Source organism: Asterias rubens, chromosome 20 (genome assembly GCF_902459465.1).
Source record: "Asterias rubens chromosome 20, eAstRub1.3, whole genome shotgun sequence".
NCBI lineage: Eukaryota > Metazoa > Echinodermata > Asteroidea > Forcipulatida > Asteriidae > Asterias > Asterias rubens.
Genome location: NC_047081.1, coordinates 7,352,634 through 7,365,535, shown reverse-complemented (window position 1 = coordinate 7,365,535; position 12,902 = coordinate 7,352,634). Strand labels below are relative to the sequence as shown.

General features: G+C 37.6%; 2 protein-coding genes across 3 annotated transcripts; both read right to left on the bottom strand.

Moving 5' to 3' along the window:
* Nucleotides 1-798: 798 nt before the first annotated feature.
* On the bottom strand, nucleotides 799-4,831 carry LOC117304027 (biogenesis of lysosome-related organelles complex 1 subunit 2-like). Of its 2 annotated transcripts, none has more exons than XM_033788504.1 (5): nucleotides 4,669-4,831; nucleotides 3,976-4,098; nucleotides 2,635-2,754; nucleotides 1,956-2,060; nucleotides 799-1,041 (listed from the first exon to the last, which is right to left on the bottom strand). In XM_033788504.1, exons 1-5 carry the CDS (start codon nucleotides 4,730-4,732, stop codon nucleotides 1,010-1,012), a joined length of 444 nt encoding a protein of 147 aa, XP_033644395.1. In that variant the 5' UTR covers nucleotides 4,733-4,831; the 3' UTR covers nucleotides 799-1,009. The 2 variants fall into 2 exon arrangements, with proteins under 2 accessions (XP_033644395.1, XP_033644396.1); XM_033788505.1 differs by having other exon boundaries at nucleotides 3,976-4,095.
* Nucleotides 4,832-6,208: 1,377 nt separating this feature from the next.
* Nucleotides 6,209-12,881, bottom strand: LOC117304025 (H/ACA ribonucleoprotein complex subunit 1-like). The gene is made up of 7 exons (XM_033788503.1): nucleotides 12,841-12,881; nucleotides 10,961-11,167; nucleotides 9,491-9,639; nucleotides 8,784-8,843; nucleotides 7,571-7,691; nucleotides 7,065-7,211; nucleotides 6,209-6,770 (listed from the first exon to the last, which is right to left on the bottom strand). The coding sequence occupies exons 2-7, from the start codon at nucleotides 11,148-11,150 to the stop codon at nucleotides 6,751-6,753; spliced, it is 687 nt and encodes a 228-aa protein (XP_033644394.1). The 5' UTR covers nucleotides 11,151-11,167; nucleotides 12,841-12,881; the 3' UTR covers nucleotides 6,209-6,750.
* Nucleotides 12,882-12,902: the final 21 nt, after the last annotated feature.

Below are 12,902 nucleotides of genomic sequence, written 5' to 3'. Positions count from 1 at the left end.
ATTTTATGTAACTTACAATTCCCTTTAAAGGCACTGGACACCTGTGGTATTATTGCCAAAGACCAGTATCCTCACTCGTTGCTCTTGTCCATATTAAGTATTGTATTGTAAAAAATAGTAAGACTAAATAAATGTATATAGTTTCTTTCATCAACAAAGTAGTGGTCGATGTGTTTTGATTTGAAACTCTTTCAGTGAGTGTTTTTACCCAAAACAACCGATGGTTATATCCAGCTAATATTGCTAATCCAAATTCCGGGATGTGACTAACATGTATACAAAGACAAAACTGTGACAATTTTGACTAAATTGGCCATCTTTTACCTTTGAGTGAGAAATTACCTCTTTCTCAAAAATATGTCACTTTAGAGGGAGCCGTTTCTCACAATGTTTTATGTTATCAACAGCTCTCCATTATTTGTTACCAAGTGAGTTTTAATGCAAACAATTATTAATTGAGTAATACAAAGATGCCAAGTCCAGATGCCAGCTATGCGTGAGATTTGTAAGCGTTTTGTGCTCTGCTGAATTTTAGCTGAACCTGCTGGGAGAGCAAAAAAGTGCGCAATCAGCAAACATGCGCTCTGTTTGTACGGCAGCTCAAGTTAATGATTCTGATAAACTGCGTGCAATCCGAAGATTGTGCAAATATTGTAGATTGCCTTTTTTGTACACACGAGCGCGATTTGGCAATGCATTGTCGTTAATTTTTTTTTTTGTCCGGTCTGGCCCCAATGCGTGAGAAAATGGTTGCTGTGCGTGTGAGCGTGAGACAGAGCCCAAATGCGTGAGTCTCAACTCAAGCCTAATGCGTGAGACTTGGTAGGTCTGGTAATAATTTACCAATAGTGTCTAGTGTCTTTAAATGAAAACTTGACAAGGTCCTAAACTGCTGTTTCATTTCCCTCAGCAATAGCAAGTTCAGAGATCAATAAAATAATCAGACAATGCTTTTCTTGTAGACATCCTTCTGCAGCCAAGGAGCTGATTATCTTCCCCAACCTCATTCTCACCTTTTCTCAAGATGCTTGAATTTGGCTTCTGTGGATGAGAAAAGACAAAATAGAGGAAGTGCGCATGATTGGTACAGCTGACAAAATAGTCGCAGACAGTGTTCATATTTTGTGAGATCAACTAAAATACAACATTGAATAGCAAACCTGTACAAAATTGGACTTAATTCGTTGTGTGGGTCAAAACAAAACAGATAACAAACATGAACAATTATCAGCATCATACAGTGTCTTAAATATCACTTCATTTAAGAGAGAAATATGAACAAAAAAAAAGGGTTCTAGCACGGACTTCAAATAAAGTAAGCTTTCAGACTGATATCAAAGAACATTTTTATCCTTATCAATTTTTCATAAAACAAGGAAGGTAGTGGTAACACTTAAAGACAGTGGACACTCTTGGTAATTGTCAAAGACCAGTCGTCTCACTTGGTGTATCTCAACATCAATGCATACAACAATAAACCTGTGAAAATTTGAACTTAATTGGTCGTCAAAATTGCAAAATCTAAATCTGAGGTATCTCAAAATCGAATCAAAATATTTTAGTGGCTTTCTCGAAAAGTACGTTACTTCAGAGGAAGCCGTTTCTCACACTGTTTTATACTATCAACAGCTCTCAGTTGCTTGTTACCAACAAGTAAGTTTTTATGCTAACAATTATTTTGAGTAATTACCAATAACTAGTGTCCAGGGCCTTTAAATACTAACTAATATTACATAAAAACTGCAAATGCATCCTGTACAGTTCAATTAATATAAAATAAGTAAATCATTTAAACTGAAATTTGAATGCACAGTTCAGTTCAATAGGCCAACCTTCATAATATTTCCATTCTCAACTAATTTTTTTTGAAAGTTTTGTAACAGAAGTGTGGCCTGCTAGTGCCCAAAATCTGTATCAGTACTCAGTGAAACAAAATGAAAGACAATAAACATTACCTAGTCGTCTAGCATAGGCATCAAGTCTTAGAGCCGCATGCTCTAAACTGAGGACACTCTCCTCAATTTGATCAACTTGAGCCAAGTACGGCTCAAGATTTTTATCTGTTAAGACCAAAGAGAAAATACCAATTACTCTTTAATCTCAAAGCAATATTTGTCCATTGTTGTCCATTAAGTTTTTTGCTGTACTCGGTTTACAAAGATAAGAATCAACATAATAGTGTGTAAAAAAGTCTCCAACCGAAAACGTTAAAATGGTGTAAAATGCCTTGTTTTGCTACTCTTTCATAGCGAAATTTGAAACATGACCCATGGACAAGACAACAAAATATTGGTCTGTGCATTCCAAAGGGGAACTTTTGCACCAGTCACAAGGTCAAATTGAAAGACATTCTACCACAATTCAAGAACGAACTGTAAATCCACTGCACAAAAATGTACAGATCCGAATATTTGAAATGTAATGTCATTAAACATTTTTATTTTTTTGACAAAAAATGGACTTGAAGGGTATCAAACACAAATGCATTTTACACCATTTTAACGCCAGGTTAGAGACTTGAAAAATTTTCCGCATTTTCATAAGAAACCTATCTATTGAGAAACGAGTGGATACAAAACTGAAATTTCACCTTAGAGCCACTCCTTAAAATGAAAGCTGTTTTATCATTCTTACATTTTTCATCTAAAGTCTTCATAGCGCTGGAGATCTCACATGCTGTTTGCTTCATATCTTCATACTTCTTAGACGTTATTCTGTTCATGTCTTCAAGGAGCTTGTAATCTTCTGCTGTTGCTGTATATATAAAAAAAACACCATCTTAAATGAGTACTAAATTGAGAAAAAAAAATACATCTAAGACCTAGGGGAGTATACCTTTTGGTAATAACTCCAAACCAAAAATTAATGAGTTTATAATAACTTACTTGCTAATAATTCTTATATAGCGCACGTATCTACCAAACAAGGTACTCAAGGCGCCGAGTATAATACAAACTTTCAGAAAGATAGGTTATTGCAGTGATGAATTCTGAGACCCAATTAATTAGCACCTTATAAGGGTTTACAAGGTGCTATGGCGCATTAAGCAGCCACAGCCAGGAACACCGGGCGAACCCCTACTCTGTTCGATAAGTGCACTGGGTTCTTTTACATGCGTTACACAACACATGGGACCAACAGCTTTACTCTCCAATCCGAATGACGAAGCAATGGTCAAGTGTCTTGCATAAGGACACAAGTCACGGCTGGGGATTCGAACCCTCACTCTGCTGATCAGAAACACCAGAGTTTGAATTCAGTGATCTTAACCGCTCGGCCACGACACTTCCACTAAGAAGCACTGTAGCTTTGAAAAACCATTCCCTCCACATGAATATGGTTTTAGAGAGAGGGAAAAAACAATTCAATCTGAGCAAGGTTTCGGCATGAAACCATTCTCAGGTTGTGTATTCCAATCCAATTACAGAGTAGTGTTCCTGCATGGACATTACTGTTCCAGATTTTCAACCATTATCTCAAAACACTTCCACCTTTTGAGCTGAAATTTTCACAGATTAGTTTATTTTACATAGGCCTAACTGACAGAACACATGTATCCTATGATTATCAAACGGATACAAAAACCAAAGCTGTAGTTCGACTCTAAAGGCACTGAACGCCTTTGGTCATTGTCAAAGACCAGTTTCATACTTAGTGTATCATTTACATAAAATAACAAACCTGTGAAAATTGGTCAAGTGCAAGACGTTACTGGAAGAAAAATAAGCCTTATTTCACAAATTTGTGTGCTTTCAGTTCAGGTGCCTTAAAAAGGTTTCAGACTTGAAGTCTTTTAATATTTGAGCGAGAAATTACCTCTTTTTCAAAAGCATTACTTCACTTTCAGGGGGAGCATTTCTCACAATGTTTTTAAACTATCAATCAGCTCCCATTGCTCGTTTCCAAGGAAGTTTTTGAGCTTACAGTCATTAAACAAAGGCTACATAGTACAAACTTAAACCCTGTCAAACCTACTTGCTAGATCTCCTCGGATGTATGCAGTCATCTTATTAAACATATCTCGTGTCAGTTCAGCAATATCATGGTCAGGTTCGGTAGCCTCCGTTCCAGTCTCAACACCAATTCCAGAACTGTCTGCTAAATCAGAGGTAAAAGAGTTTGTTAATTTAGATTTGTATTCAGCTTACTTAGGCATGGAGGAAGGAAGAGAATGGGAAGGTTGTGGGGCAGTTTGCCATGCGGTCATGCACGACTCGCACACGCATCTCTTATATCTTTGTGTAGGTTCAACAGTGCCTCTCTTGATATTTTGCTATTCGCAATAAACCTTATTATTGAGTCCATTCTTATAAATGTTCATGTTGTCAATGTCACTCTCATAATATTGGGGGACATTGTCATGACTTTGAGTTTGACTATTGTATTTGTAACTGAATCTTGTTTACTGGCTATTTTGTACTTCCTCCAAATCCATGGTCTAACTAAGTAATGAAAATGTAATTTTTAACAAAACATTTCATTGAATGGTGGCGAAGGACAGATACAAACATTCTGCTGGTGGTGGATGGCCACTGCACTGTGGCAGACCTTGGAGATCCTACCTCCATGGGCAGACTGCACTTTCTTTTGATCCACAACAACTTCAACAAGGCAACAAATATAACAAACCAGTGCAGTGTTGTGGTTTGAACATGTGAATGTATTTACCTCGTGTTAAATTCATCTCATCCCCAGTAGAACTATCAGCAATGGCGTTGCTCTGCTTCTCCATGTTATATAAGACAGGTCATTCCATTTATCGCTAAATGAAGTGAAAATTTTATAGAGAGATTATTAAACGCGGGCGGCGAGCTAGACAGCGGAAATTGTCTTTAAGGCCGGGGGGCAGAAATAAAGTGCGCCCTCTGTTGGTTAGTTTTAACGCATCAAATTTTCAACTGAGCGCTCCCACAACGATTGGTTTTTTTTTTTACCCCTAAAAAATCTCCCAACTTAGTGTACAGTACAGTATAATAGTGGTGAACGAAAGGTGTCCAAAACAAGAAACAAGTACACGTATACTCTTAAAAATTCTTATTTTTTTATTGTTGTAATAATTCTACCTGGTTATTTATTATTACAGTAGACAAATGAAGAAAAAAATATATGAATAAATTGAACATCAATTACAAAGATTCTATCCTACTAAAAACAAATGGTCAACTTCAGAGGTAATTTATCCTTAAAAAAACATAAACTAAAAATTAAATTAACACTGTCTAATGAATTAGGTGTTACAATGACTAACGCACCAAGTAATGTACATGTTATTTGTCTAACTAGTAAAAAGGGCAATTTATCATCCATATAACTTCATAAGACTCTACAATCATACAGAATATAGAATGATTGATTAAGCCCCGACCAATCAAAGCAGTTCCTGAACAACCAGAAACAAACACTGTACTGAAACAGAGCAAGCGAGTGAAGCATTATAACTTCAAAAGACTCTACACTCTACAATCATACAGAATATAGAATGATTGATTAAGCCCCGACCAATCAAAGCAGTTCCTTAACAACCAGAAACAAATACTGTACTAAAAAAGAGCACGCGAGCGAGCGTAAGGATTGCCGTTCAAACACTGTCAACCTTCACTGTGACTAAACATTTTGATGTTTGTGAGTGCCTATGCATTTAGTTGGCTGCCCATAACTACCAAGAAGAGTCACACACATGTCATAGGTACAATTCAATGCATTGCATGCGTTGGTAACCATGTAATATAGACTATAATCAGTCGCTACTCGAATCTGCCAATGTCCACATTAGCCATTTTGCGATACGAGTACACCGTTTGGTTTGATCCTGTACAGACAGTTGTATTCAAATTGGCGGCAACAGCTATGACTACAGCTACATTTCTGCATCGTCATGGATTTTAAGACACTATTGGTATTTGTCAAAGACTTGTCTTCATAGTTGGTGTATCTCAACATATGCATAAGATAACAAACCTGTGAAAATTTGAGCTCAACCGGTTGTCCAAGTTAAGAGATAATAATGAAAAGAAGAAAAAAAAACACCCTTGGTAATTGAAGTTGTGTGCTTTTAGACGGTTGATTTCGAGACCTTGAATTCTAAATCTGAGGTCTCTAAATCAAACTCTTGGAAAATTACTTCTCTCTCGATAACTATGTCACTTCAGAGGGAGCCGTTTCTCACAATGTTTTATACTGTCAACCTCTCCCCATTACTCGTCACCAAGGAAGGCTTTATGCTAATAATTATTTTGAGTAATTACCAACAGTGTCCACAGCATTGAAGTATAGGACATCCTTAACAACACTCTTAACAGCAAGCATAGCTGTTTCTGCCGATTTGGATACGGCCATACCCAAACCCAAAAAGTGCAATTTACTGTATTATTACATCACAATCGGGTTTTTTCTTATTTAGACTCTATGTAAGTTGCTTTCTTGTATTAATTACTAAATACATGAAAACAACAATGAAAAAAACTGTTTTATTTGTTTTACTTGTTTTGCATCATGTAAATTTGGATCCCACACCCTCACAAAGTCAAAACCGTTGCAAATTAAAAGGTGTCCACCATCTGAAAATGGGTTGTGATGTTGCTAGGTATGTTGTCAAGGATGGTCTGGGGTTTCTTTATTTGTCAATAATGTTGATTTGTTTAAAATAATGTCAAACTTTTATTATCAAAAGTTGTTAAATATTTACAGCAGAATAAAAGAAAAAAAAGAAAACATTTATGATTCAGCTCTAGTAGTTCCCAGTCACACTCGTCATCTTCCACCGCGGAATCCTGGAAATAAAAATGAAATAAAAATGGTGGTTTTATAATTTAGAACACTTTAACAAAAAAATGTATTTTTGGGGAGGAAAGATTGCATAAAGGTAATGGTAATGTCAAAGACCAGTGTTCTCGCTTGGTTTATCTCAACATATTGAACAAAATAAAAAAGCTGTGAAAATGTTGACTCAAATTTTCACAGGTTTGTTATTTTACGCACTTCTTGGGATACACCAAGTGAGAATACTGGCCTTTGACAATTACCAAATGTGTATATAATGCCTGCTCGGATTAAACCAAACTTACCTCTACTGAAGCCGCCTCTACCTCCAGCACCTCCACGGAAGCCACCACCAGCACCTCCACGGAAGCCACCACCACCGCCTCCTCGACCACGGAAACCTCCTCCGCCACCTCCTCGTCCTCGGAAACCACCTCCGCCACCTCTTCCTCCTTGGAAGAAACGATAAACAGAACTTTTCTTAGATGATTCAGTTAGAAAAGACGGTGTCATGGCTGAGTGGATAAGAGCTCAAGCTCTGGGGTTTCTGTTCAGCAGTGTGCCGGTCAGAGGTCCCGTTCGGGACACTTGCTCTACCAACTGAACTAACTAGCCCTTTGTTTGTGGTCTCCCTAAGTGCCAGTCAGAAGCCACCTTGAAACAAAGGCATTGACAACATTTGGAGACGTCAACACAGGCCTAGATAAGCATCAGCACATTAATCAAGAGGTTGTTTGGTTCATATCCCTCTTCAGTACACTTTATTTGTTCAAACTAAAATAAATTTCACATAATAAAATCTCTCACTGACCTCTTCCTCCGCGGAATCCGCCCCCACCTCGCCCTCCTCTACCCCCTCTCTTTGAAACGGAGCCAGGAGGCTTAGGGAGGAAGCGCTGTAAGGGGAGAAGCTTCATTGGATCGATGAAAAACTATCAAAAGAAACAAAGACAAATAGACGAGCAATTAAAACAAAAGGTGGAGATTGACAAAACGAACTTGTTTAACCGTTGGATTGTTTTAATGCTATTTAAATTTAAAGGCAGTGGACACTATTGGGTAATTGTCAAAGACCAGTCTTCTGAGCATGATTTGTCGTCGAAGTTGCGAGATATGAATGAAATAAAAAAACACCCTTTTTCAAATTTCTAAACTTGAGGTCTCGAAATCAAAATTACTTCTTTCTCAAAAACTACGTCACTTCAGAGGGAGCCGTTTCTCACAATGTTTTACATTACTCCGCACCAAGTCAGGTTTTATGATAATAATTTTTTTGTTACCAATAGTGCCCACTGCCTTTAAGATTATAGATTCAAATTAACTGGTGAAAATATCATTTCAAAAGGTGGTCAGGTTTTTGAGAAATCGCTGACAATCAAGAGTGATTATGTCCACTCAGGAAGAATAATCCGTAAAATTACAACACAATTTGAGAAACATTGTTGTCAGTAACGCTTCTCAGATTCAAATTTGTGGGGATAAAAAACTTTAATGCTTCCATAACGACAATCTTGAAAGTGAAATTATTCTCAAATTGCTTTATACTATTGAAAGCTGCTGCACTTCTAACCAATTAAGCTTTTATTGCCAATTGCTTTATGTACCTTCCCTTTAAAAGTACAGTCTGCGGTCTGCCAACAACTCAACAACTCAAAATTACTAAAAAAATATATATATGGCGTAAAGACTTATTTGGCAACCAGAAACACAGAGCTGTTGATAGTATAAAACACTGTGAGAAACGACTCCATCTGAAATACCGTAATTTTTGAGAAAGGGGCAAATTCTCACTAAAATAGTTATTTGAATCTGAGAAAGAGATCAGGACTGCTGAAGCCCTTCTAAGTCATTTGAAAGCACACAATTTTTTTTTTTCTTGCATTATTTTCTTGTAACTTTGATGACCAATTGAGCCCAAATTTTCACAGATTTGTTATTGTATGCACATGTGGTTATTATACCAAGTGAAAACACTGGTCTGTGACAACTACCAAACCAGTCCAGTGCCTTCAAGTAAAACTCACCTTTTGGTCTTTATTGAAGGAAGACACTTTCATGTTGTCCGACATCTTGACAGAAAAATACTACAATAATTACAAGTTAAGGATGACAATTGACAGAATCGATACACTGTTTCATTGACTCAGATGCAGCCTTGAAGTGAAGTGTTTACCCAAGGGAACTTTACTTTGATCAAAAAAGTAGTTTTCTATAAATCCAACAAATAGTTCAATCTTTTAAAAGAGAAATTATGATAGCTACTGCAAACTAAAAAGCAACTAAAAGTATGGTATAAAAAGAAGTCATGCCCGACGTTTTGAAACTTTCAGTCTTAATTCATGTTCCCATTGGATTAATTTTTTACCGTTCCAATAGATGAAACTCATCGACATAGGCACTTGGATCTCTGACATGGGTAAACTAACTGAAACGACCGGTGAAACTAACCGACTTTAATACTTAAAACAAACACACGAGGGCAATATCGCAGTTACCTTTGACAGGGGTACATGTACATGATGGTGATAAATGCAATAAATGCAACGAGTCGGTTAAACTACCCATTCAAGTCAGGTAAGTTAACTGAGAGGGAAACTTCCTTGGCTGTTCGCACTGACTGGACTTAAAATGGTAAAGTAACCCATTTGGTCAGTAACCCAAAATATGTCCAATCCGAACACATCTTACTCAAAGCAAAATGAAAACACAATACACACTTATAAAAGGATACGTATTCTGTTAGATGGCCGAAGATCTCATCCACCTTGCCGATCTGTTCTTTATTTTGAAGGAAGATTGGTGCGTTGAAGTATGGGATCTTATCGTTAGTTCCCTTCACCACCATGTCATCCTGACAGGGGTGCACGTATTCACCAATTTCTACAAGAAACAGACAATGGATTATAAAACCAGGGGTGAGAGTAGTTTCTAAAAAAAAGTCTGAAACTTGGGACACAAGTTCAAAGGTATGTTGAAATGATGCCAGTTCTACTGTTTGGTAACCCCTTGGATTAATATACATGTAGTCTCCTAGGAGCTTTTGGAAACAGTTTCCAAAACACTAGAGAAGTAGACCAATGAGCAGGATTTGATTGTTTGTGGAAACAAAACTATTGTCTGACTTTCTTCACCAGGCCAACATAAACAGTCTGAATTCAGCCAATATAATCCCTGATAAACATTGATTCAGAAGAAAGCAAATGAGACCAGACAATGTGACAAAATCAATTATACTCTTGTAATAACAAAAACAACAATTTTTCATAAAGTGATTTTCACACCCGAGGGGCATCTCAAAGCACTTCCAACATCATTTACCCCTGGTCACTAGGCCAGTAAAATCATTCCTTAAACTTTATCAGCTCCCTTTGGAGTACACAGCCTCTGCCACAAATAAGCGCTACTCAGCTAAATCAATCACAAGAACTATCTCTGCCCTCACAGATACTCATTTACCCCTGGGTGGAGAGAAGCAATGATAGTCAAGCGTGTTGCTCAGGTACACAAGTGAACACGGCACAATTTCATAGCACTGCTTAGCGGTAAGCAGATTTTCATGCTAACTGGAGCAGACAAAAATTGCTTAAAGCATTAAGCAGGTTAGCGTTCACCAATGATTTTTGTATTGTTGAGAATCATTCATTTTCAAATGTTTGTCAGTCAACACCGGAATGTGCTTACGGTCTGTAGCAGCGCTATCAATGAAAACGCACAACGCAATTGCACAACAGTAAGCACAGAAGTGGCTGTTAAAAGGAAGGTACTGGTAATTGTCAAAGACCAGTGTTCTCACTTGGTGTATCTCAACATTTGTATAAAATAACAAACCTGTGAAAATTTGAGCGCAATTGGTCATCGGAGTTGGGGGAAAATGAGGAAAGAAAAAACACCCTTGTTGGACGAATTTGTGCACTTTCAGATGAGCTAGAAGTCTTTTATTATTTTAATAAAAAATAACCTCTATTTCAAAATCTATGCTACTTCAGAGGGAGCCGTTTCTCACAATGTTTTATACTATCAACAGCTCTCCAGTGCTCGTTACCAAATCAGTTTTAAAGTTAATTTTGTTTTGAGTAATTACCAAACGTGTACATGTACCTTCCATTTAAGCAGCGTTATGTACCTGTAGTTGGGCCCAGACGATTAGTAAGAATAAGAAGCAACAAGTAAAACTGAAAACCTGACTGAACATTTTACTTACCAACAACTTCATCTGGTGGTCCGTAGCTTTGTCCAAATCCCCCTCTTCCTCCTCCTCGGCCGCCACGCCCCCCTCGGAAACCCCCACCCCCTCCACGACCACCGCCACCTCCCCGGTATCCATTCCCTCCCCGGTTACCTCCTCCTCCTCCTCTCCAACTGCCTCCACCTCCACCACCTCTGTAACTCATCTCTGATATTATTTAATCTGTGGGAAAGTAGTTATTTTGTGTTATGATACAGCTGATCAAAACTACATTGTTCTGTACCTATGGCTATATACAATATGTAGGCCTGACTTGGTTGGGACCGCGTTGACTGGGCCCAGTCAACGCGGTCCCAACCAAGTCAACTCGGTCCCAAATCAACTCGGTCCCAAATCAACTCGGTCCGTATGGTTGACGGGTTGAAACGGGATGCGTGTGTGTGCACGGTGATCTTTCGGGGTATTCAAATTCAATGCCTTGATCACGGTCGCACTAAATACCGACAACTCACGACCCCTCACGACAACAATTTTTAAATGCACTTTAACAGAACATTTGAATGTAATTGTAATTCATCTGTAAAATATGTGCACAAGAGTCATATGCATCTAAACCACTTCAAACTGTAAAAAATTTTTTTTTTCTTACCCGAATTTAGTAACAAACTGAAATATTTGCCATTTTGTCTTTCGACGTACTTGGACGATTCTATTATTACACCACAGGGGGCGGGGCGAGGTAATTTTCTGAGGGCTGATTTTATTTTTTTGTTTTGGTAAATCAGCAGCTAAAACTTTTAGCTGCTGATTTTTTCTTTCTTGTTAGTAACTAAGTGCCACTCTGGAATTCGAAGTTAAATTAAAAATAAAAGGGGAAACTTAATAATATTGTTTTAAAATCCATGAAATACATTTAAAAAAAGAAGTAAATAATCATCTTGCATATTGTATCACCCCTGCGGTATAAATATAATAGAATCGTCCAAGTGCGTCGAAAGACAACATGGCGGATATTACCGTTCGTTACTAAATTCGGGTAAAAAACACTTTTTTTTACAAATAAACATACAATTTTTTCAACAGTTTGCAAATGCTTTGGGAGCATATGACTCTTGTGCATATTTTTAATGAATATTCTGTTAAAGTGCATTTAAAAATTGTTGTCGTGAGTTGTCGTGAGCGGTCCTACTACTTGCCGTCAACTCGCCGACTTGCCGTCAACTCGCCGTCAACTCATTTTCGTGCCGTCAACTCATTAAATTTACATGAAAAATCTATAAAAAGGGGGCACGGAAGTGTTAAGTCTGGGCTAAACTACATATTTCTCATGGTTTTCGGTACAAATTCATTCACAAAAACGACTTTGTGTTGATAAAAAAAAAGTACCAATCATTGACATCTTGGGCCAAGACTAATCATTGTGAAAAAGCAAGATGGCGGCCGACAGTTTTTTGGCTTCGAGAATTTTTTTTCACGAGAAAAAAAATCAATTTTTATTCCGAAATATGAACTAAAACTTACGCGAATGCTCTTTGACTCTGATACTTTACAGTTCTATGCTACTTTTGTGGATTTTAAATGTATATTGGAGGAGTTGACGGCGAATTGACGGCGCAAGTGAGTTGACGGCGAGTTGACGGCAAGTAGTAGTAGGACCCGTCGTGAGGGGTCGTCGTGTTCATTCAACAACATAGTATTAGTATTACAACAAATGATGATGTTCAAAATAGCAACAACTGACACAAAAATAACGCCAATCATAATTAATAGACACAATTTTTGTTATGGCCACATAAATGAGGAAAACACAAGGCATGTCATCAATCATTAATAGGATTGTGGCAGTAATTATTTTCCTGAAAATAAAGCAAAACGTTTTGTTAAATTTCACATACCGATCCACGCGTTGGAGAAAGACCAAACCACACGTGTTGTAGTAGATGTACTGTACCCCGAC

What these genes read in the sequence shown, in the direction of transcription:
- LOC117304027 (XM_033788504.1), bottom strand. Translation starts at nt 4,732, where the DNA reads ATGGAGAAGCAGAGCAACGCCATTGCTGATAGTTCTACTGGGGATGAG. An exon ending in GAAGACTTTAGATGAAAAAT is followed by an intron (nt 2,061 to 2,634) that starts GTAAGAATGATA and finishes TGGTCTTAACAG; the next exon opens with ATAAAAATCTTGAGCCGTAC. An exon ending in TGCCTATGCTAGACGACTAG is followed by an intron (nt 1,042 to 1,955) that starts GTAATGTTTATT and finishes TCTCATCCACAG; the next exon opens with AAGCCAAATTCAAGCATCTT.
- LOC117304025 (XM_033788503.1), bottom strand. Translation starts at nt 11,150, where the DNA reads ATGAGTTACAGAGGTGGTGGAGGTGGAGGCAGTTGGAGAGGAGGAGGA. An exon ending in CCTTCAATAAAGACCAAAAG is followed by an intron (nt 7,692 to 8,783) that starts GTGAGTTTTACT and finishes TTCTTTTGATAG; the next exon opens with TTTTTCATCGATCCAATGAA. An exon ending in CGGATTCCGCGGAGGAAGAG is followed by an intron (nt 7,212 to 7,570) that starts GTCAGTGAGAGA and finishes GTTTCTTCCAAG; the next exon opens with GAGGAAGAGGTGGCGGAGGT.